Source organism: Macaca thibetana, chromosome 1 (assembly GCF_024542745.1).
Source record: "Macaca thibetana thibetana isolate TM-01 chromosome 1, ASM2454274v1, whole genome shotgun sequence".
NCBI classification, from domain to species: Eukaryota; Metazoa; Chordata; class Mammalia; order Primates; family Cercopithecidae; genus Macaca; species Macaca thibetana.
The window spans coordinates 73,936,558-73,962,524 of record NC_065578.1 but is presented as its reverse complement, the minus strand read 5'-3'; the positions used below and the strand labels follow the sequence as shown (position 1 = coordinate 73,962,524).

Genomic DNA, 25,967 nt, shown 5'->3' with positions numbered 1-25,967 from the left:
GCCCCCATTGATGACTTTGGTGGCTTTGTAAGAAGAGGAGAGACCTGAGCTGACATGTTCTTGCCCTCTCACCGTGTGATGCTCTCCTCGATGTTATCACTGCAGCAAGAAAGCCCCCACCAGATGTGGCCTCTTAACGTCGGACTTCACAGCCTCCAGAATTGTAAGAAATAAATTTCTTTATAAATTACCTCATCTGTGGTATTCTATTATAGCAACAGAAAACGAATAAGACCGTCACTGATAGTTTAGATCTGTGATTCCTAAGTCCAGCTGCTGTTCACCCTAAATGAAGATCCAATCAACACTGTAGGTGTAATCCTTATCTCCCCGCTGCCATTCTACTTCTCTCAATCTCCTGACCTCGACTTTCACTCCACAGGTCTTTCTATAAAACCAAAATCATTTTATACATTTATGATACTTCTGGGGACATCTGGGGACTTTTTTTTTCCTGTGAGAAAATGAAAAGGACTCCGGTGACTATTTGGTCTTGAAACAGTTTAATTTAGTTTTTTTCTTTATTCCCTTTCCCTATCTCCATTCTAGAAATTAACATAAAAATTCATTCTGGCTAAATTCCCAATACATTTTCACAGTGAGCATTTTCTGAAGTGAAAATTAGTAGCTTCCTTGCAGTTTCATCAGGAATGTGAAATTTTGGAGCTCACAGGGGTGGAAAACTCAAACCCATTTATGAATTAATACATGCTGTTGAGGGTACCTCACTGTCTGCAGAGTGCTGGAAAATCTTTTCTGCAGAATACTGAGTATCTAAATAGTATATTTTAATTTCCTTTCTCATTGTGCAGTGAGAAAATACCATGTTTTATTTGCAAAAATGAATTTTGGAACAACTAGTACCTATATAAGATTATATTATTTACACCTTAGGGATTGGCAGCACCTGGAGTAAGTTACAATGTATCTTTCTAGTTCCTCCTCCTCCTTCCCACTCCCGATTTTTATCCAGGTGAAATCTAGTTACAGTGAACTTTAAGGGCAACCTCAAATAGGAACCAGTGTTAGTGAGGATAGACATATGGTAGAGGGGTGTGGGGAGATGACCTCTGCCTTGGTCTAGCTCTAGCCATTTGGGCCCTGAAGCAGCCTTGAATCCTTCAGTCTCAGGACCTAAGCTAGCATCCTATTTCTTTTATCTTGGAATGGTTCTGGTCACTCAGGTCCAAAACCTGTAATGGTATAGAATATCTGGCTTCTCTGGCAATTTATAGGGGCCACAGAAAAGTAAATCAACTTGTAATTGTTAAAGACATTTGTAGGCTCAAATCAGATAGATCTGGATTGGAATCCTAGTTTTTCCTGTTGGAAGCCATTGAAGATGTCAGAAAAAATAATTAATTTCTTTATGTATTAGTTTTGATAGCTATGAAATGGAGAAAAAAAAAAACCTGTCTCATAAGATGAAGATGAGGATTAAATGAGATAGTAAATGTTCAATAAAAGGCTGAGGAGAGCATTTATTAACAATTCATTACAAATGCTACCACTCTTTTTTTCCCTTCACTCATGCTGCAAATATTATTAAATTGTTGCTTCCTTCTGAGAATATAGAAAAATGGAATAGATGTACAAAATGAAATGGAGAAGCTTGCATTTGAGTAGAAAAGGCAGCCATCTACTTCAGCAAATGTAATACGAGGGTAAGCATAAAACAGAGGCATAGCCTGGCCGAGTGGCCCCCAGAGGCCAGAGTCATTAGCACACCTGAGGATGTCAAAGAGGCAGTGTTCAAGCTAAGTGTTCCAGGATGAATAGGAGTTTTCCAAGTAGTCAAGGGTGAAAGTATGTTTCCACTAGAGGGATAGTGCAAGAGTTTGGTTTTGCTAGAGTTTAAGGTAGTGGAGAAAGTGGTCCCAGAGGCTCGGGAAAGACGCTGGGGCCAGGTGATGAGGGCTCCTGAATGTCACACTGACGAGTTTAAATTCTGTCATACTCAGTGGGCCTTTACCACGTAAGGAAAAGCAGAATGACATTAATGAGGTGATGCTCTTCCCACCTCTAAGTGTGACTGACCCAGAATAGAGACCCTAGAAAGCTCAGTCACCACTGATACGTCCAACCCTTCACTTATACATGAGGAACCTGAGGCCAGAGATCAACTCATTCTGCAAAACACCTGATCAAGCATGAACAAAACAAAAATAGGTTATCTGAGTCTAGTGCTTAAACTTCCTCCATATTAAGATCCTCATTTAAATCCAGGCTGCTTCATCTAAGCCCTGCATTCCATGTACTGGATTCCAATACAAGTACTGTTCCTGGGTGCTTTACTGAATAACTGCGTCTCCCCCACCTACTGAAAGCCAGCACTGTCAGCCCTGCACGCTGGAAGTGGGAACCTCAGCTAGGAACAAGGATAGGAGTTTTCCAAGGAGGAAATGAGTCGATTGTAATGCATTACAGATGCAGAAACAAATTCAAAACCCAAAACAGATTGAGAGACTTCCTTCTTTCCCTTGAATTTGCAATCGCTGTTTTAGCACTGGAAACCACCGCATCACGCAGTAGCTGCTCCCTGCTCTTATTACCCCCAGCTGCCACCCAGTCCTTCCTTCCCCAGGGCCTAGCAGGAAGCACGCCAGCCAAAATGTGTGTGTGTACCTGTGTGTGTGTGCGAGCGTGTTTGTGTTTTCATATTACAGGTGCCTGGGGGAACTCTCGCCCCAGAGCAACAGAGCAGGGGCTTGCCTGGGTCTCCTCCCACATCAGGGCCCAGAAAAAGGGGTAGAAGCTGGCTTCACCCCCAGCTTCCGCAGGCTGGGTTCCAGCAGCGCCTCCACTTCTCCAGACCCTGGGCGCTTGCCTCTCTCCTCCCTTAGCAACCGGGAAGCTGTGGATACCAACGGAGAGTGGGAGCCCGGTAGGCTGCGGGTAGCCCGGGCGCCCAGGGGCGGCGGCGGCCCAGCCCAGGTGCCCGCGCACAGGGGACCTCAGTGCGGAGCCACCCCGCGAGCGCGACTGTCGCAGCGCCAGCGCGCACGGGGCCCCACGCACCCACCCTCCGCACCTGCCGCGGGGTCCAAAAGGGATCCTGCAAAAATGAGCTATTCTCACCCCTCTGGGTAAGTGACAACTGGAGCTTTTCCACGCTGTGGCAGGTGGCGGCTTCAGCCAGCGGCCCCTCCTCCTCCCTCCTGCTGCGGAGGGAAGGGGCGAGAGGGGAACGAGGGGGAGGGCTGGGGAGAGGAAAAAATATACGAATTCTGGGTTTCAGCGAGGATGGCAGAAATCCCAGGCATCATGTCTCCTCCCTCCCCTTCTTCGTTTCTTTCACCCACGTTCAGCCCTTTTGAAATTTTCACCCTGAAAGGATTAAAAAATAGATGTGAAAAACGCATACATTAAGTAAGGACCTTCGCTGGGATCAAGAAGATCCTGTGGTGTGGAACATGTATGTTTAGATGCAAAAGAAGAGGTTACCAAAATATGCATTCATTTGGAGATTTGAGACTAGGAGATGCATTCTCGCCGCAGCTTACATATAAGCGAGGTGTGAGTTCATTCAGTATCGAAAGAGGTTTCATTGGGAAGAGGGGATATTATTTCAGGGATTTTTTTCCGCCCAACTCAAAAGAATCACAAGAGTCTTTAAAAAGTATTTTAATAAAGGGAGCTTATATGGCACAAGAAAGAGAGGAAGAAGTTGTGTGCCTGTGTATTTACTCATGATCTTCAGTTGCTTTAGGTAGGTGAACCCCTTAGAGGACCTATTTTGGCATTATTCATTGTATTCTAGAAAGAACGCCGTCATCACTGGCTGTTGAAAAAAAAAGGTTTCTTTTTTTTATTGCAAGGGAGACTATCCAATTTCCTCCTGAATTAAACAATGTAATGCATATTAGACAGTTTTTTTATTATGATACATCTAGTAAGAAGATAAATATCGTAGTCAATCTTGCAATTAAATTAAGATACTTTCCTTTTTAATTGCATTTATTGCACATTTTTAGGAGCAGCAAATTAGCAGAGGACAACATATTTGAGATCATTTGGGGTTTGTGATGTTTGAAATACCACATTAGTCGTTGTGTTGGAACTTACACCGAAACTTCAAGATTTTACTTTTTAATGAATTCTCTGAGTGTAATGACATAAATGAAAATGTTTGAAAAAACTAAAGCCATATAAGGTGCCATGTTGGAAATCATTTTGAGAACTTTTAGAAAAGTGATATAGCTATGATTAAATGAACTTTTTGTTTTGTCTCAAGTTGAATTTAATTTAGGTACTTTTAAACATTTTGATGCTGAGCTCCTGTGCAATTTTAGTTTTCTGTGGGTCATGTAAGATGTAAATAGCACTATTTTTCAGCAGCTGATGTTTGCAATATGTTTGCATTTGGGAAAATAAACGTGTCAGTCATGGTTGTCTTCCTATGTTTTTCAAGTTTTTGGCTAGTTAGAATCTGATTATACCATTTAATCATCTTTTATAAAATGTGAAAAAAACCTGTAGCTATTTATTAAACTGTGCACGATTAAGATTTCAGAAACTGAAGTCAAATTTTTCTGAAGTTCCATTAGTTCCAAGCCTATGGGGAAAAGGGAAAATTTGTGATTTAATGAAAGAGTATGTTTCATGGTTCTCTTCAGGAAAGATATTAAGATGGCAACAAATACTTTGCGCTTAAATGGTAAGCTCCTGAAAAGGAGGCACCATATTATATTAATTTCTCTGCACCCTTTACTTAGGACAGTGTTCAGAACAAAATAAAACTCAACAAATATGTGCTGAATAAATGGTATCGCCGGATGGTGCATCCAATCTAGAGGTGCATGTATTCAGAAATGAAAACTTTGTTAGAACTAAATATTTATTAAGTGCCTACCATGTGCCAGGCTCCACTCCAGTGTTTTACATGAACTACCTTATTAAATCTTCCCACTCATGCCGGGTTTTAGTCACCCTCATTTTTATAGATAAGGATTTTGAGGACTGAGAAGTTTCTAGAAGTAGCATTGCTAGGAAGGGTAAGGGCTGGAATACAAAGCCAGACAATATAGCATCAGAGTCATTGCTCTTCACCATCACAATATGTTGCCTCACATGGTCAGCAACTGAGATGTGTAGGAGCCTAAATAAATAAAATTTTGTGTCTGGATCAAACCAACATCTGACAGAGGATGGCTGTATGTAAGTATCTAGTATTTTGATAGATGATTAGAGGCTAATTTTGTAATAGTGTGTGTCTGTACATTTTTTTGGTTTTAATTTATCAAAAGTAAATGAAGACAATAAGCATAAATACAACAAATCTAAATGTCTTAAAATTCACCCAAGAACAAAATTATTTGAAGTGCTAAAGTTTTTCCTCAAATGAAAGTAGTGACTTTTTCTTGCTTATGTTACCATTTGGAAATAATAAAAGTTTCAGTAGCAAATAAAAGGTTTCATTAAAGCTGAGAAGGCTTTTCTATCATTACTGAAGCAGTTTGTACTTATTACATTTTAAGGATAAAATGGTAATAAAGTGCAGTTATACACTAAAACAAAAATTTTAAATCCCTCAAATGCCACCAATCAACAAATGATGTCCTGATTCCTTCTCTTAGTGCTTCCTTTGATTTCCATTGCTTACTTAATTATAGCATGAAGCACTTGATGTAAACATTGCAAAGGGCCTGTGCTGGCTTTGTTCAGATAGAGTTTGGAGTAAATAAAAACGGTTTTTAAAACTTCTGCCAAAGATAATAGAGATTTTGAATCTGAGCTGCATCATAATTTGGTGGAAGTCAACTATAAAATACCATTTCCAGCACTGCGATCTCGAATGAAATTGTTTTAGAGTGCAAAATTACAATTGATTGTCCCTCTAGTTTGCTAAATCTCACTCATGTTGCTATTTGTGTGTGTGTTTGTGGATTGTGCATGAGTTCTAGAGGTGGAATGGGGATTTTATGTCCCTCAGTCATGCATGAGGATAAAATGATATGGCTCTTCTGGCTCCTTCAAAGGATCATTGAATTCATGTGAAGTTGGCTTTCTGTGTGAAAGATACACTTGGCTCTAAATAGAGATAGTCACACTCATCTGTAAATTTTCTTTGAGGAAGGACGAATGAGAAGCATTATAGATCATGACAAGAAAAAAAGCAGAAGACATATGTTTTGAAAGACTGTTGAAAGGTTTAGAAGCATTTTTTGTTAGTTTAGACTTATTAGTTTATACCTTTTTAATGTAAAGAAGTGTTTCTGTAATGACAGAGTACACTGAAGACTGGTAAAGAAAGAATTAATACATCCTTAGTACTACCTGATAACTTAGTCGTTTTTTCATCAAAGGCAGATTAAAAACCACTGTTAGGTCAAGTTGTCAATTTTACATAGTATGTGTATCCAGGAGGGACAACAATGATAAACCCACCACATTATTTACTACAGAAATGTCCATTGCATTCTTAAGTAACATACGTTTCTTGCCTTCTGAGTTACCAAACTAGGATGTACTTTGGATAGCTACAGTAACATCCTAGTCTGTTTGTTACCCACTTGCACCACCAAAATCATCTCTTTTACACAGAATTTCAGACTTTAAGTCATTGAATATTTAAATTCAACTTTGGTAGTTTCTATTCACCCTCCCGTTAAATATTAACAAATTAAGGAGTAAATTGATTGTGCTTAAATGAGGTGAATTGAATAGGCTCATTTGTTGTGGCTTCCTCTGTAAAGCATTTCATGTTATAGATTCTGCTCTTTTAAAAATATATATCGATATCTTTTATTCTCTTACTCCTTTAACAAACATGTTTATGTAAGTAGACGGGAATGGAAAGGGGTCTATTATGGCAATGTCACTTAATTCTTTGAATTCCTTCAGAGTTATAAGCCAAATATCACATAGTGATCACACACAAAAAATGTTTTTGATGATCTTTCAAATGACAGCTCAATTAGGTCCTTCTTCAACTGAACTGAAAGCTAAGGATTGGAAACTACAGTGTTTGAATTGCAATTAGATTTGTTGCCCAGTCATGAAAGTCATTTGTTGTATTAATACCTGTGCAATACTTCAAATTGTCTGTTTCTCAGGTGTTTTTCTAAGCTCAAAGCACTACCTAATAAGACCACCAGATGAAGAGAGATGTGTCTTTCTGCTGGAAAATACAAAGATAATTACAACAAAGTAGGTGGAAATCAACATGACTGGAAGTGCATTTTTCAGGAAGATCAATTTTAGAGGGGTACAAAGTAAACTTGAGCAATAGAAACTGGTTCCCTTAAAACAATTGTATTGGCCCGTTTTTACACTGCTATAAACATACTACCTGACACTGGGTAATTTATAAAGAAAAAAGGTTTAATTGACTCATAGTTCTGTACAGCTGGAGAGGTCTCAGGAAACTTACAATCATGGTGAAAGGCGAAGGGGAAGCAAGGAACGTCTTACATTGCGGCAGAAGAGAAAGCAAGTGAAGGGGAAGTGCCATACTTTTAAACCATCAGATCTCATGAGAACTCCCTCACTATCACAAGAACAGCATGGGGGAAAGCGCTTCCATAATCCAATCACCTCCTACCAGGTCCCTCCCTCAACATGTGGGGATTAAAATTCGAGAAGAGATTTGGGTGGGGACACAGAGCCAAAGTATATCAACTATCCTTACCCAAGTTCCCCCAGGAAAATCTTTGGGTTTCACTCAGTCTCTGCTGAGAAAAACCATCTCTAACTAGGAGGATAGGTGGAGATTTGCCCAACTTATTTTGATTATTCATAAATCCATATAAGGTTTTCAGAGAGATGGGAAAACAAAATTTCTGATTCAATTCTGAATTAAAAAATCAGCCCCAAATATTCTGAATCTGAGGTAAAGTTTAATCATTTTTGAGGTTTTTAATTTCCAGTGCTATCACTTTCAATTTAAACTTTAGCCACTGAAGGTAGTACTGAAATAATTTAACCTGTAGTTATTCATTTTGGTACAGACCAAGAGAAGTGGTGTGCAGACTGAATTACTGGACTTTTCCCTGCTATGGCTTACTCATTTCCCCACACAAATAGTTGAGAATAGTGTTATGTTATGGAATGACTCCATACATGTCAATCAGTTTAAATAAATCTATCAAATTAGGTGGGGATAAAATTTACAAAAAAAGAAAATCTAAGATTAAACATTCACATTAGTTTGTAAGTGTCTTTGTCACCTTTTTCTAAACTGGAAATCCTAAATGATATATTATGTTTATGATTCATATAAAAAAAAGGATAGAGGAAAATCAACTGAGTCATAGACAAAATAAAGACCTTGGCATCACAAAAAATAGTTAATAGATATATATTTATGCTTTTATTTAAAAAAATTAAGGTAAACGTATTCATATACAGTTATTTCATTAATTTTACTTTTTGTTTAACTGACCAGCTACTAGTCCTGATTATATTGAATAGGAAGACTTGCGCAGTGCCCTACTTCTACAATGTCTACATATTCAAGAGAGAATTATTTGAGTATGTAGACACTGCATTTTGATGTTTCCTTTGTTTATTTCTTTGGCTTAGATCCATGGTTCTAAAACTTAAGCATACAAAAATTGCTGAATAGTACATTGAACACACAATCATGTGTATTGTACTTCATGGGTTAAATAAGTGATTTTCAAGGATAGATTTTTTTTTTTTTTAAAACTAGGTAGTAAATTTGCATATTGTGCTAACTAAAAAGTTGACCCAAACACAAGATAGGATTCACCATACCTCTGGGTTCCAGCAGAGCAGAAGTCATTTTGTTCTTTCACTGGCCATAAGCTCTAAATCACTCTCTTCTTGCACAAGTCCCAGTAAGGAAACACATTCTTCATTGACAACATCATTGCTGCAAATTGTTGTATTAGGAAATATACTCAGATTAAAGTAATTCACCTGAGAGCTTGCCTTTTTGGATTAATGTTTTTCTGGAGGAAGGAGAAAAAGATGTGACAAGTTGAATAGCACAGCTTGAAAAATCATACCTTACTGAGGCTCTTTCAGTATTAGGATTAAAAATTTTTTGACAATTGTAAAATCATTGCTTTCATAGTGAGCCACAAGAAGCATACTTTAAAAGTGAAGAACATTGAAGAGTGTAGATATATAGATTTCATATAGATCTGGATTCTTTAATAATTTCTTATTCTCTTGTGGGTCTACTCACTCTTGCTGTCTTTGTCCCCTTGTCTCTTTTGTATGGTTAACTTTTTTGGTCAATGAGCAAGTTACTGTGAAGTGCAGTTTTTTTCTGATAGTGAAAGCATGGTTTCCCCATGCTCTGGGGACTCTCTTAGAGATCCTCATTATCCTCTTCTCTTTCTTCTGAGCTATCTACATGAATGTTCTGGGATGTAGAAGGTATCTATGCCCTTTTTTTTGATGGTCATCAGTGATCTTTTTCTGTTTGCCAGCACGGATAATTCAGAATCAAGGTATGGTATTTTGGGTTTTCATGTACTCAGAAAAGATGTCCCTTATTTCTTCTGTCTAAATCCATGATACATAATTAAGTTGGTCACCTTTCTGGTTATTTCTGTGTCATGGACTCAATTGTGCCACCCTCCCCTCTGTCTGCCACCCCTCCCCTTGTAATGTAAATGTTGAAGTCCTAACCCTCAGTTCCTCAGAATGTGACTGTATTGGAGACAGAGTTTTAAAGAGATAATTAAGGTTAAATCAGGCCAATGTGTGGACCCTAATCCAATGTAACTGTTGTCTTCAAAAGAGGAGATTAGGACAAAGATATGCTCACAAACACAGCCATCTGCAAACCAAAAAGAGAGACCTGAAACAGACTCTTCTCTCATGGCCCTCAGAAGAAACCAACTCTGCTCACAACTTGATATCAGATTTCTAGCCTCCAGAACTATGAGAAAATAATTTTTTCTTGTTTGAGCTACCTGATGCCTTGTTACGGCAGCCCTACCAAACTTATGCAACCTGTTTGCAGCTGCTGATGCTCCTCATTACTTGGCTCTGCAAAGGCTGAAAGTGTTTTTTATGAGAAATGCAAAATCATTTAAAATAAATGATTGGTTGATTGACTGATTGATAACATATGGGGGTCATAGTCAATTTGGGCCCTTAAAATAGAATACCATAGACTGAGTGGTTTATAAACAATAGAAATTTATTTCTCATAGCTTTGGAGGTTGGGGAGCCCAAGAGACATTTGCAGGGTCCGGTGAGGGCCTACTCTCTGGTTCACAGAGGGCCATCTTCTTGCTGGGCCTTCACATGGCAGAAGGGGTGAGAGACTTTCTGAGGTCTTTTTTTTTTTTTTTTTTTTTTTTTTTTTTTTGAGACGGAGTCTCGCTCTATCGCCCAGGCTGGAGTGCAGTAGCGCGATCTCTGCTCACTGCAAGCTCCGCCTCCTGGATTCACGCCATTCTCTCGCCTTAGCCTCCGAGCAGCTGGGAGTACAGGCGCCCGCCACCTCGCCCGGCTAGTTTTTTGTATGTTTAGCAGAGATGGGGTTTCACCATGTTAGCCAGGATGACTGAGGGCTGAGGTCTCTTTTTTTAATGCACTAATTCTGTTCATGAGGGTCCTACCTTCACTTAATTGACTCCTAAAGGCCCCATCTCCTAATAGCATCACATTGTGAGTTAGGATTTCAACATATGAATTTTGGGGTGATACAGACATTAAGTCTATAACATAGAGAATAGAGATCTGAAGCCAAAAGTTCAAAAGGGAGATAAAAGTCAAAGCTAACAAAAAATATGAGTAAAAGCTTAGTGAGGAGAAATAATTAAGATAATAAATCAATGATCTCTACAGGTAAGTGTTGAACTGTTAAGTCTGATTAGTAATCAAATTACTCCCTACCTCTCAGTGCCTGATGCTGGTTGAGATAGAAAATTGAACATTTTAAGCTGGTGATCCATTTTTATGTGACTGTTATTATTTTTCTATAATAGTCATAAACATTTACAAATTAATGAAAATTCTTAGGGCAAAATATTGAAGCAAGGAAAGAAACAGCAGGAAACTAAACAGACAATATAAATTGCACATAGTAGTTATGAAACAGCATTAAAAACTAAGGATTTTAAATTGAATTGAATCATAGTGTTTTATAGTAGCAGTTAATTTGGCATTCTCTATATGCCACGGATTGTAATATTTTATATTTGTGAATATTATTTGGCTGTCATACAAAGAAGCTGTTTCTCTTCATAGCTTGCTCCGAGATATTTACAATAATATTGTTTCTGTTGTTTAGATTGAAATACAATAATCTGCTGTAAATTATAATAATAGAGTTAGAAGGAACTTCAACTCTCTGGGTACTAGGGATACAAGTGTGTGTGTGTGTTTTTTTTAATCTTCCTCTTTGTATTTATTGTATTTTGAAAATTTTTTACTTTGAGTAAAGTACCATGAGGAAAATCAAAATCATTTGAACTTCTACATCCATAAATAATTATAGTTTGCATTTTTGTTATATTCCTGTGGATTATTTAAGTTGATTATTCTGTTTATAAAACTATACTGATAAAGCTGTACTACTTAAAGAGCTGCTTCTAAGACTATTTTGTCTTTGAAGTTATACCAACAAGTACCACACAGATACTTTCCTTGTAGCATTTGAGTAGTTTTTATATCTCCCATGTAAATTGCAAACTCCATGGGGTGGAGACCATACCTCTCTACATCTTTGGGTTCTCACTGTACCCCAGGACTATGCTCCAAACTTAGCTCAATAATTCCTACCATATGTCTCTGACTTTAGTGACCTTAGGAATACTTACAGCTGCAAGTAACAGAAAGCCAAACTACTAGTGGCTTAAATCATAATAAAAGTTATTATTTATTTTACAAGTAGTCCTACAGGTAGGTGATTATATTTTTTAGTAATATCGGGACTTGGGGTCTTATCTCTGCAACATTTTTTTATTTTTTTCTATGTTAGCAAGATGACGACCCTAGATTCAGTCATTATATTCTTATCAAACCACTCCAAACCAAAAGGAAAAAGATGGGTAAAAAGATTTCTTTTAACAAAAATCAGGAAGGATACCATTTTTAGAACCCTTCCAGTAGACTTTTCCTTATATCTCATGGACCATAACTGCAACAATGGACATGCTTTGCTATAACAGAGAGTAGGAAAGGGTGTATTTGACTTCTCTAACTTCTACTATGGGAGATGGGCAAGGAAGACAAGTTTGGGAATGGCTTTTTATAGCCAGTCAACCATGTCCACTACAAAGCTTTAGTGACTGGCTGTCTGCTACTGGACTTCAGTTGAGTATTAGATTGTCATATTTGCCAGGTAGTTGTTGTGTGACCCTAAGCAAATTTTGTAATCTCTCTGTTTCTTGTTTTTTTTTTTTCCATCCTTGTGGGATTTATATCTGCTTTGTAGTTGTTGTTAGGGTTAAATTAGATGCTGTAGTACATTTACCACAGGGCCTGACACATAGTATATGTCAATATGTTTGCTTGGTGTCTGGTAGCTTATAATACTGATGGTACGTAAGTAGGCACAGACTTCTATAGAACAACTTCCACCTAAGTCCTGAGCTAGATGCAGAGTTGGGTTAATTGGAGAAGGCATCCTGGGGAGATTAATTTGGGGAAAGAATGTTGAAGGACGGGAAAGACATAAAATGATCTATCTGGAAACATTTTTAACTTTTTTAGAGATGTGATCTCACCATGTTTCCTAGGCTGGTCTCAAACTCCTGAGCTCAAGCAATTATCCCACCTTAGCCTCCCAAATAGCTGGGATTACAGGCATGAGCCACTATGCCTGGTTGGGAAACATTTTTAAATAGTAAAAAGCACTCTTTAAAAACTTGGTGTAATTTCAGTCATCACTGCAGTAGTCTATTGTGACTTTGAATAAGTGAGAAGAGACAGCAGCATTACTTGTTTATTCAGGTGACATGTTCTTAGAAGCAGGCAAGGATGCTATAAAACCATGTGAAAGCTGGCCTGTAAGGAGAAGTTAATACCTCTAATTAACTTTTGTTTTTAAGTTCTACTTGTGTCTTGCTTAGTTTTTGGAACCTTGAGTAGAACATTAACTGTACATAACAGATTAGGATTTTTCTTTTTTTAACAAAATGATATTTGCCTTCAATTTTAAGTCATAAATTAATTTCAGATTTATTTCTGATCATCTCCTAAGCCTTTATAAAAATGGGTTTGAACATTTTTTTTCTGTTGAAGTCAACAGTTGGCAATATCTCTGCAACTGTAACAAATGAATATTTCACCACAATTCATAGGGATTTATGTAAGATTATGACTTTTAAAATCTTCTTTCCCATAGTTCTTCTTTCCTTTCAGTCAAGCTGGAGATATGGAACTTCAACTCATGCTGGAATCTTCCAGAACAAAACCTTAGGGAGTGGGTGAGGCTGGCCTCAGGCTACAGTGTGTGAAGAGGAATATTGAGATTTCAGTCCTTGGTGAGGAGATTGGCTCAGAAAAATTAATGGAAAGTCTGATGTTTCAGGGCCACATGCAAGAGCATGGAGCAGAAATCAAACTTGAGAATGCTGTGACAGGGAGAAGGAGAGCCCAGGCACAGTGGTTAAAAGACAGAGATATTCAGAAACTGTAGTCAGAAGTGTGGGCAAAAAATGGGAACACTTCAAAGAAGGAATGAATACAATTCCAACTGTCTGAAACTCATCTTTCCTATTTTTTTTCTCTTCCTCTAAATTAAAAGGACTGATATTCCAAAGAGAAAACATCAATGTCCAATGCAAAAAACTATGAAATAAACATGCTATTTCAGAAGAGGATTTATTTTTGGAGTCAGAAGGATGTAGCTTTAAATTCCAGTTATGCCTTATGTAAACTCAGGAGAGTTAATTTCTGCATCTCATTATCCTCCTTCAAAAATATGGAGCTAATAAATATCGACACATAATGGGAACTCAGTGAATGGCAGCTATTGTGTATTTATTTTGATCTTTGTGTAAAGCATAAGTTGCTTAAGTCTTTAGGATTTAATTCTTAATGGACATAAACCCCAAATAAATAAAATACACAGTTCAAAATAAGCAGACATGTCCCAAGCTAATTGGAAGGGAGCATAGAGAAGATGTTCCCAGTCAATAATTCACTTTCTTGTTCAATTAAACTAATTTCTTTTAAATGACAACCTGTTCTTAGATTCATGAATCTTTACAAAGAAAATTAATATTGACCTACCAATTCATGACCCCTCAAAATGAGGTTGCTCCTTTAAGGAAATCATGCTCTGAACAACTGAGAATTTTAATAAAAATGGAAGCAATGACTCAGAGTATTTGTACCTCTCGAGTACACTTGCTCTTTTTATCAAATTTGAGAATTCAAGACAAACTCATGAAACTGCATCATTGCTTTGACATTGACAAATGGTAGAAAGACTGGTGAAAATCTTAGGGGTATTATTTTTAAATGGTTGAGTATTTAAAAGTTAGTCAACCTCTTTAACCTTTGCCCACATGTCATTACCATTTTAAATCTTACTACTGCGCATAAGAATTACATTTTAGGGCACTTAAGAAGCTTTTAACATGGTTGATTATGTTTTCCTTCTCAACACACATAGTAAATTTATTGATTTGTTCTCTTTGGTGTCTGGCTTTTCTGTTTTGGTTTTTCATTTCCTTCTTCTTCTTCTTCTTTTATTCTTTCTCATAGTACCTCACTCTGTGGGATCATTTCTAAACATTTTCCCATTGTACATTAAAATTGTACTATTAACATTGAAAAGCATATGTGAGAGTTTTCTTTATATTTGCCAAGTTTGCTTCAGATAAGCAGACCCTATGACTTGCATCACAGAAAACTAGTTGAAATCATTGACAGACACTAGGTACCATTCATAAGCATTTGTGGAAATACCCAAAGACTAGAAAGTAACTGAAAATGATACATACATGTGTAAAAGTGTGTGTGTGTGTGTGTGTGTGTGTATATATATACACACACTTCTGTGTCTGAATGTGTGCACACATATATATTGAGCCATCTTATAATCAATGGATGGTAAAGAGTTTAAGTAGGCTATTCGTATCTATAAGAGACTGTGTTCCAAGATCAAATATAAATAAAGAGTGATCACATTTCCTAGCCAACATAGCCCTGTAAAGTATATTTGACACACAATGGTAACTGCCTTAATCAACAATTTATAATTTAATAATAATGTAAACTAAATTCCCTTTTATTATACTAATTTTATGTTAAATTGTATTAGTCTGTTCTCACACTACTATAAAGAACTACCTTAGACTGGGTAATTTACAAAGGAAAGAAGTTTAAAGAGGTTCCTGGTAAGGTCTCAGGAAACTTGCAATCATGGTGGAAGGGGAAGCAAACATGTCCTTCCTCACATGGTGGCAGGAAAGAGAAGTGCCGAGCAAAAGGGGAAGCCCCTTATAAAGCCATCAGATCTCATGAGAATTCACTCACTATCACAAGAATAGCACGAGTAGCATGAGGGTAACCCCATGATTAAATTATCTCCCACCAGGTCCCTCCCATGACACATGGGGATTATGGGAACTACAATTCAAGATGAGATTTGGGTGGGGACATAGCCAAGCCATAGCATAAATAATCAACCAATTCCTATTTGGGTGACAGAAACTTGTGATCTCTCTCTCTCTCTGGGACTTTGTGTATGATTTCCCTACTTCTTAGAATGAGTCCAGTTAGTACTTCTGTCCCCGTAATTACCCACCCAGGTTTTACTTCTTCCCTCAAAACTTGACTTGTCATTTAGGACCCAGTTCAGATTTCAGTTCTTCTTGGATACCCTTCTTGTATGAGTATAATTTACTTATTTGTGAAATGGGATAATAATCTGATATATAGGATGTTTTACAGATTAAATGAGATTGTGCATGCTGAACACAATAAACAGTTGCTGTTGTGATTGTAGCACATCATACTGCACTGCCATTCTTTCATTGGTTGGATTGTCCCTTCAGGGCAGGGACTGTGCTTATGCAGCTTTGTAACCTTGGAATAGTGCGAGGCCAGGCACATAATAAGCACTTTGGGTTTGTTGCACAAAATAACTCTTCTAATCTCCTTTGTGTCTGGCAGCAGGCATGCTGACTGACTACCCTCCTCTCAGTTTTACCCTCTGGGCTTTAAAAGACGGTGGGTGTCTTCTGTTTTTCCAAGGGGGGTTTTGGAACTGTGCATGTGTGTGCACAGGCGCACACACACACACACACACACAGACACACACATGCACCTGTGCAACAGGGGTGGAGACAGTAGCAGGAGGTGCTTCTAGCAGGAGGACAGTATAAAGATAGGCACCATAGCGCTGTCTTATCCCTGGACCTTTGCATATGGTAATCCCTCTTCCTGGAGCAATCCTCTTGTAAGTTCCCGCACCTGCCCCTCAAATTGCAAGGCACTTATTCAGTTCCCTTCTACTGGCTCAGACTTCATTTTCTTCCTGATTGTTTAAATCATCCCCCTTCTCCCAAGTCGTCTTACTGCACTTCTTCTATGATTCTAAACCATGGTTTAGAATCCTGGTTTGAATCCTGGATCTGCTTTTAACTAGTTATGGACTAGTTATCTACCCACTCTACATCTGTTTACTCATCTATGAAGAGGGAAGATAATACTAATTCACAAGATTGTGTATGTTATATAGTTTATGCACTACAAAAATTTAAGAAAGTACCAAATAAATGCTAGTGATAAAAATTCTTAGTTTGCAGAACTTTCCATCCTGGTCATCTTTCCTCTGAACAGCCTCATTATCTCCCTTAGTTTAGATACTATTTTTCTATTAATGCATATTTTTCAAGCTGCTGCAATTTTTTTCTGTTCAAAGATGTAACATTATAAAGAGAAGAATTCATGGTATCTGAAAGCATATACCGTGTCTCATATGCAACTGGTCAAACTTAATGTGTCTCAGGCCTACTGACTCCCATTCACTGCTTCCCTATTGCCTCGTCTGTGAACACTGCAAAATTATCTTACCAGCAGTCAGCACAGTTGGAGACCAGTCTTGTTTTACTAGTCACTTCAAACCATCATATTAAGGCTATAAATAAAATAATATTATGGTTCTCATCTGGCTTCATTGTTAGAATAAGCTGAGAAAAATTGTAAATCAATATTTAGCATAATTGCTGAGATCTGGCAGGTTTGGATGCAAATAAAAAAGAATGAAGAATGTAATATAAAATCATTTATATGATATCAGTTTAATCACCCCCTATAAAGTGACAGGCTATAGAGACTCTTGGTGTAATTGTAGCTGGCAAAGAGTTTTCTTATATAGGAATATAAAATAATTGACCCTCATGTCAATTGTTCTATATTTGTCCTTCATCAAGTTTCTTCAAAAGGATATATTTTTTTCTGCCTCCCTGGGAACTATATTTTATTCTAATGAAATATGCAGCATGCCACAAAGGCACCATTTTGTCAAACACAAGAACAAAAACAAATGACAAAAACAAATTGTTAGTATGATCACTCACGTGGACAATGCTGCATTTAAAAAAGCCAAAATACATAAAACATGCTTTTCCCATAGACTACTTCCATTTATTGTCCAGAAGCAGAAAAGAAAGGTGATTATCCTCACATGTGGATTTTATAAAAGGATATATGTCAAGAAATTGGACCAATATGCTTTGTTTCCATTAACTTATTTGTACATTTACTCAACAAATCTTGGCTGAGTTTGTGACAGTTTACTGTGTGCATGGCTCCATGCAACACCTTGTAGGAGGGTGTACAGGAAGAGAATCTTACATGAGTCTGAAGAAAGTGATTAAACATGGGTGAAAGAAATTCTGGTGGAATGTGGTAAGACAAGAACCCTAGGAAAGAGATAGGTACAATTTTAAGGGAACTCCTGTGACATTTTGGCATGTTCTTTATTGATTTATTGAGGAACCATACCTACTTTTAGAACCTCAGCTTCCTGAATGTAAAATGAGGCAGTTTGCCAGATTCTATGTGGGTATTTCCGTATGTGAATTTCTATATTCCAAAAATGATGAAGCTTTAAGCAAATATATTTCTAGACAAGTAAACTGAGATGTTCCCTACAGGGAGTAGTGCGAGCATTTTACTTGATGGATAGTGGCTAGGTCAAGAAGATTGAACTATCAAGGGTCATGTATCTTATAAGGGGTAGAATTAGAATTGGACCTCAAGTGAAGGGCAAATCATGGGAATCAAAATCAAATCATGGGAATGGGTGTGCTCTCTTGCCCTTCCACCTTCTGCCATGTGATGACTATTTTGTGATGGGGTTGTTTCAAAAGTGGTGGTAGGGGAATTCCCACAAGGGAGGGCCTCAAACCATCCTGTGATGGGGCCAGTTGGGATTCCAAAGAAAGAAACACTAAAGGCCAAGGTGATCAGTCCAAAGCATTTATTAAGGGAACCTAGATGGAGAGTGCAGCAGCATATTATCACAATGAATAGTGAGAGAAAAGGGATGTGCTATCTAGGCATGCCCACGGTGAGGGGGCCAGGGTATGGAGATTATATGAAATTTGAGGAAATTTGGTTCACAGTCCGGGCCAGTTTCTTTCCAGCAAACCCAGATAACTTTTTCAGTGCCTGAGAATGTTCAACGCCTCAGTTTGGGTTCAGGTCTGCTGGGCAAAACCTACAGCTGGCTGGTTCATAAAGCAGTCAACGCACTCTGACTTTTAGTCATGATACAGAAAAAAACTGAAGGAACTGGGGAACCTTACAATGACACAGCGAGAAGGGAGAAGGCCCTCACCAGATGATGGCACCTTGATCTTGAACTTCTCAGCCTCCAGTACTGTGAGAAATAAATTTCTATTTTTTAATAAATTACCCAGTCTGTGGTATTCCATTACAGCAGCATGAAATGGGCTAAGACACAGTCCAATCACCATCACATTCAGTGTCCAGTGTTTCTGCTCCTGGCATCAGGCTTATGGGAGAGACCTTGCAGAACACAGAAGAATGGCCCTCAAAGATGTTCATATTTTTGTCTTCAGAGCATGTGGATCTGTTACTTTACATGAAAAGGAGGAATAAAAGTTTCAGATGGAATTAATATTGTAAATCATCTGATGTAAAATAAGGAAATTATCCTTGATTAATGTGGGTGGGCCCCATGTAATCACAAAGGTGCGTACGTGGGGAAGAGGGAGGCAGAAGAGCCAGAACCTGAGAGATGTCATTGTGAGAAACAGTTGACCAGCTATGGCTGCATTTAGCAATGCATGTAGGCAGGCATGTAGACAGCCTGCAGAAGATTGAAAGGAAAAATAACTGAATTCTCCTTTAGAGCCTGCAGAAGGAATGCCACCTTAATTTGAGTCGTTTCTGTCTTCTGACCTCCAGAGCTATAAGATAATAGATTTGTATTGTTTTAAGCTACTAGTATGTGGTAATTTGTTATAGCAGCAATAGGAAACTAATGAACACTTTATTAGTTAGATGGAATAAGTCACAATTTGGGTTAAATAAAATGAACCTGGTTGAACCAAAATTATTTTTAATATCTCCTCAAACAAGTATACTTTTGAGGAAATTTTTAGTGCAAAGCATGATGCAGGAATATATATTTAAGAGATTAGCTGATTTTAAGACTTCAGCACATTGCTTTTATGCTAAAATTATAAAGGAAAGTTATGTATTTGTTAATATAAGTCTATAATAATTTTCACTTAAATGGTTTCTATCTCTGTAGCGGAGAATTGGGTGGATTATATTTCTCTGTGAATATTTCACTATTCACATTTTTCCATCATTATACTTAGCATACTGCAGTCCTCACATTAGCAAGACAAGATGAGTGGTGTTCACTATGATTTGTTACATATTAGCAGGAATAAGTCTTAGGTTATATGATCTTTGCCAAGTGATTTAAACTAAGGCTTGTTTTTCTCATCTACACAATGTGGATGATCATATCTTCTGGTATGGACTGCATGTCTGTGTCTCCCTAAAATTCATATGTTGAAACCCTAATCCCCAATGTGATAGTATTTGGAGATGAGGCCTTTGGGAGATAATTAGATCATGAGGGATTGGTGCCCTTATAAGAAGAGACATAAGAGAGCTTGCTTCTCTCTCCATTCTCTGCCATATGAGGACACGATGAGAAGACAGTCTTCTGTAAACCAGGGAGAGGGTCTTCTTTAAGAACCCAAACATGTTGGTACCCTGATCTTAGACTTCCAGCCTCCAAAAATAGTGTTTGTTTAAGCCACCTAGGCTATGGTATTCTGTTGGAGCAGCCCCAAAGAGACTATGAGAAATTGGTACTAACAGTAGGATACACATATCTAAAAATGTGGAAGTGGCTTTAGAACTAAGTAGTGGGTGGAGGCTGGAAGAGCTCTGAGGTGCATGCTAGAAAAAGCCTAGATTGCCATGAGGCGATTTTTAAAGGTGATTCTTGTGTGGACTCAGAAACAAGAGAAAACCTCCATCTTCTTAGAAAATACATAAACAATAATAAAGAGAGTGTTGGTGGAAATATGGATGGTAAAGGTCATTTTAATGAGGTTTCAAATGGAAATGAGGAACATGTTATTTGAAATTGGAGAAAAGGCAATCTTACAATAAATTGACAAAGAATTGGCTGAACTGTGTTCATATACTAGTGTTTTTGAAAGGTAGAAAAATTGATGCAGAGAATCACTTGCTCCCAGTTATGGAGCCAGTAATGGTGGAGCCAGAATTGAACTGAAGCTAGAGTTGGAATTTCTCTATCTCTTTTCATCCCCAAAGGTAATGTAGACAGTGTGCAGATGGGTAGTATAGGAAGAGATGAGGGTAGAGTTGCAGGGTGCTTCAGGCCAGAAGAAATGACTTTATCAATGTGATTCATAAAGAAATCTTGCCTTAGGTTTTCCTAAAACTGACTCATGTTAAGCAGTAATCTTGTTTTGGAGCTTTTCCACTTTAGCAAGATAAAAGAGCTGTAATAGTTAGATATTGTTCATATTACATGAGTCTAAAAGCAACTAGATGAGACTATGTATGTGAGAGTGCTTTGTAATCTGCAAAATGGAATATGGGTATTACACTCCTTCCCCAGCTCAGGATTCAGGGCCTGACATGAAGATACTTGGTAATGAATTAGCTTATGATGCAGGAAGAAATCTCTCTCTCTCTCTCTCTCTCTCTCTCTCTCTCTGTCTCTCTCTCTCTCTCACACACACACACACAGACACACACACACGTACACACAGTATGTATATGTGTATCTCCCCACTAGATTGGGAGCTCCACGAGTGCAGTGTCTGTGCCATCTCTGTGTCCCCAATGCCTTACAGAATAACCTAAAATTAGTCATTAAACAATAAGCGTTTGTGATTTAAAAAAACTATGATAGTGCCTTTCCTTTTAGCTGGGATTTTTATATGGTAGACTATCTCAGTTTGGGATCAGGAGAAAGGATTGTCAGGAATCACTGACTTTACTACAGAGCCACATTTGTATATTACATGGTGGGAGGCAAGGGTCCGAGGGTTAAGTGCTGAAAGGCCTTAGCTGGGAAGGTAGCACACCACTAACTCAGCTTTGACTCCTCTAAACTTCAGGCCCTGAAGGATGTGGCATGTGCACTGAAGTGAGGGAAACAGGAACCACCATGGAGACAAGGTTGCTGTGTTTCCTGGGAGACTGTTTTCCCCAGTGCATTGAGCCAGGAAGTGGGTTTTTCCCCACCTAGTGACCAGGGGATGGGTAGATAATCTTGTTCATCACATAAAGAAACAAACATGTTAGACTGGTCTGGCCAGTGAGTTGTGGGTCTTGACATGACAACATGGCCTGCGAGTAATATGGTCACAATGACCTGGTGCTTTCTGTGACCAATGGAATCGATGAACAGGGTGCAGTGGAGGGTCACAGGCCTGAGGCAGCATGACCAGGAAGTCTAGTGTTGACACTGGATGCAGAGCGTAACATACAAAAGGAATGGAGTGTTCAGCTGCAACACAATCACCAAGCCCAGAGCAAGGTGACCTTATTCAGCCCAGGGTTATGCCATGAGCAAGGAAAAAAAAAAAAAAAAAAAAAAAAAAAGAAAGAAAAGTGAAGGGAATAAGTGGCAATGAATGCAGAGGAAAGGGTGGAATTTCAGAAAAGCTCCACCAACCTGAGTTTGTGTTGGTCAGTGAAGCTCTTGTAGTTGGGTAAATGCAATGGTGGACTACAAGTCCATGTCAAGTACAGATGAAAAGGACCAGAACAGAGAGGATCAGCCAGACCACAGTGTGGCTGACACTGACCCACACAGCATTTGACCATCTCCCTGGAAAGGAGTCTTGATGGTCAGAAAGATGGTGACATGTATATGTATGCAGTGGAAATGTTTGCATTGACCATTTTACCAAATCTGTATATAATTAACTTTAGTGCAATTTCTTGATATCAAACAATTTAGTAATCTAAAGTTTCAGTTAAAAAATTCCAGCATTGTCTGAAAAGGAAATAACTGAGCCTGGGTGGACCCTGCTGGTTATTATTCAGCTGTTCTACCAAACTAGTCATATGATGATAGTTGTGGAAGGAGTTGCTTACAAATGGTATCCGAAGCAAGAACCCACATTTATTCCTAAATAGGAAAAGGTAATGTGTAAAAAGTTTCAACCTAATTGGACCTGCTCGACAATTTGTAAGCCTGGACAGGCATCATGCACACATTTGTTAGTAGAAGCCTGAGAGAGCAGAATTAAAATTAGGTGCTACCACAGCTGGCCAAGCAATTGTTATTAGGATCTAATTTATCAGTCAATAAGGAAGTTGAGGCTTATGTGATCCCAACTTTTTGACCCCCATTTCATTTAATCAGGGTTTTAGCACTCCCAGCTATTCCCAAGCTATTGATATTTTTAAGAAAAAACTTGAGCCTGAAAAACAGACAAAAGACTATATATTATATAACTCTAATGATTTATCTTAAGAATCTGTGAACTGTGGAATCATGATTGTTAGGACTGAGAGACACCTGCTCACCTTTCTGAAATGAGGAGCTGAAAAGATATTCTGAGATTTAGAAAGGGTAAGGTATACAATGTTGACCTTTTGGAGACAGGAAACCTTTGATGAACTATAGGACACCAAGACAGTTCATTTAAAAGATGGTTTCAAAGCATTATCTGGAGCTGGTTTTCTGTGTGCCTTACTGAAGCTCTTGGGTTGTCTTTTTACATAAACCTAGTGAAATAATGGCTTTTGCAGTTGTTCATATGTCTGCAACCCTCATGTGGCACCTTGGTTTCTAAGCTTTGTAACTGCTTTCAGTCTCTTTTGAGGATGAAATTAAACTTTTCTTACCGTTTGGCAGCATGGAACTTTCCTGCGATGTGCTGTTAAGGAGAAAAGAGGCATCAAGAAGTCACCCATATCATCTCCATGTAATTAAGGAGTACAAACTGCTCAATAAAATTGTTGCTAATGATATTTACTTGACTACAGTATGAGTCCCTGCTCTTATCTCAGAATAAATTAAGGATTAGCGGCTCATAAAATGTATAGATTGTAAAACTTTGTTGCCTGTAATAGGGTATGCATTTTTTTAAAGACAGCTTTGTGTTTGGACTATCTTTAGGCTTTCTTGTTCTCTTTCTCTGCCTCTCCCTGACTCTGCCTCTGTCTATCTCTGTCTGTCTCTCTCTCTCCCTCTCTCTCTCTATATATATATTTGTATATAAGTGTATATGTACACACACACATACACACACACACACAGAGTAGCCCCCTCTTATCTGTGATTTCACTTCCAGTGGTTTCAATTACCCGTGGTCAGCCACAGTCCAAAAATATTAAATGGAAAAATTCCAGAAATAAACAATTTATGTTTTAAATTGCACGCTGTTCTGAGTAGTGTTGTCAGATCCTATGCTGTCCTGCTCCGTCCTGCCCAGGATGTGAATCATCCGTTTTTCCTGGGTATACACATAGTATATGCCACCCACCCTTTAGTCACTTAGCAGCCATATTGGATATCAGATTGAAAAAACCTAGTATACATAGGATTTGGTGCTATCCACGGTTTCAGGCATCCACGGGGGGTCTTGGAATGTATTCCCTGTGGATAAGGGAGAACTACTGTATATACCAACATCTATGTGTATGTCTGTGTATGAATGTGTATGTGCATGCACCATGTACACATACATATATGTGTACATGTTTTTTAAGTTACTGAATAATTAATGAAGGATAGGTTGAAACAGAAAATAGTGCTCAACTTTGACATACAGACTTAGATTGACAATTTACTAAGGTATAGCATATAATCAACAAACCAATTTATCCTCTTTTAAAATACCATAAAAATCAAAAGTGATCTATGAATTATTATTTTGATGCTGGATGTGAAATTAATGGAAATGTCTAGATATATATGAGGAAGTTAACACTTCAAAATACTGAGCTTAAATTTAGTTAGGAACTTATAACAAGAAAAATAAGTCCCAAACAAAATCGTATCTTTATTTACTGAGCACATTATTATTTTGATACATGACAAATAACATCAGTAGGGATACCAAGAATAATGCTCTATCCTGGCCTAGCCTTCAAATCTAGCAGAGGATACCAAGAAATAAACAATTACATATTATGTGATGAGATAGTAACTCAGGGTCTTATGGGGTAGGAGGTGGGGAGCGGGAGTGGAAGGCAACACAGCACACCAGGATATATCAGAGAATGTTTCCTAAGAGAAGAGATGCTTATACACCACAGATATTATCTGCTGGCTGGCAGGTGAAGGAAGGGCCTTCACAGTTGGGGCACCACGTTGTATTCTGAACATGAGAGACAGCAGGTAAGTTTGAGTTACCAGAGTTTAGGGTATGTCATGAGAGGCTAAAGACTCTGCTGAAGGAGCCCTTACTTTCCCATCAGGCGTCCTCTGTGAAGCCCTTTGTGACAACTGGAGCTGGTGGCCTCCTTCTCTGTGCGGCCATGACTTTTTGCATATTTCTCTTGTTGACTTTCCCCATTCACTTTACTTGTTGATGTGTGATTTCCATACTTGTCTGTGGAATAATTAAAATCAGGATGATTTTCTAGGTCTTATCATGAGACTTACAAAAGAGTAGGGACTCAATACATGTTTATTAAATACATACATGAATGACTGGCAGGCTGCATGAGTGAATGATTATGCACTGTTTGGGGAGAAAGTAAAGAATTGCCTTGGTTATCAAACAACCCCTTGTAAAACCTTATTGGTTTTATTTTTGCATTTTAGGTTACTTGCAGCATATAATAGCCTTATGGATAAACACCTGGCTGGGTATTTTAACAATACAAGGATAAGGCGTCATCTCTTAAGATCAGGACTGGTAAGTTTTGGTTTACTTTCCAACAACCTTCTTGCTTCATGAAGTCCAATAATTCCCTACCTTTTCAGGCTTTCTCTTTGAGTGACATCTTCCACTTCCCCTCATTTTAGAAAAATTTCTTTCTTTCCAAAGTTTTGATTTATGTATTTGAGGTTGTTTGAGAAGATAGGAAGGCAGGTCACAATGACTGCTAAGAAAACTTATAAATCATTGAGGAAAAGGCCCTGAGAGTTTCCAACAGCCTATTTCAATTGTTTGTTTATTCATTCATTCAACACATATTTACTGAACACATTGTATGAGCTAGAAACTGTTAGGAATTGAAGATAGAGAAGATTTTACTGTCATCTTCGGAAAAAATATTGCTTTTGATATTCACGGAATATGGTGTGGAAGACATGTACATTTCAACATTTCCCCCACATTTAAAAGCAAATTATTTCCTGTGATGGTTTATTGATAATATTAGTGTATTTCATTAGCTTCACAACTGTTCTTTCCACAAAATTTCTATTCCTCTAAATGTATACAATGTCAAACCTTTTTAAAATGTTACGGTATTCCATGGAAAGAAAGAGATGTGGTTATAGAAAGTGTTAGCTGTTTACCTTCTTAAAACACAATGGGTTTCCTTAACTATTGTTGCCATGGTGTTGAAAGAGCACGTATTGC

General features: G+C 38.0%; 1 protein-coding gene and 1 long non-coding RNA gene across 2 annotated transcripts in view; one reads left to right on the top strand and one right to left on the bottom strand.

The window, feature by feature from the left end:
- Positions 1 to 25,967, bottom strand: part of LOC126941172 (uncharacterized) — a 40,250-nt gene that overhangs the window by 578 nt on the left and 13,705 nt on the right. The window contains exons 4-6 of the long non-coding RNA XR_007721138.1: positions 24,842 to 24,986; positions 23,275 to 23,306; positions 8,719 to 8,836 (exon numbers count right to left, since the gene is read on the bottom strand). This is a non-coding gene — a long non-coding RNA (uncharacterized LOC126941172). The remainder of the gene's footprint in view (positions 1 to 8,718; positions 8,837 to 23,274; positions 23,307 to 24,841; positions 24,987 to 25,967) is intronic.
- ERICH3 (glutamate rich 3) overlaps positions 878 to 25,967 on the top strand; it is a 113,081-nt gene continuing 87,991 nt past the window's right edge. Inside the window, exons 1-2 of the mRNA XM_050767416.1 lie at positions 878 to 3,086; positions 25,202 to 25,295. Of these exons, the coding sequence (XP_050623373.1) occupies positions 3,064 to 3,086; positions 25,202 to 25,295 (117 nt within the window). The 5' untranslated portion in view covers positions 878 to 3,063. The remainder of the gene's footprint in view (positions 3,087 to 25,201; positions 25,296 to 25,967) is intronic.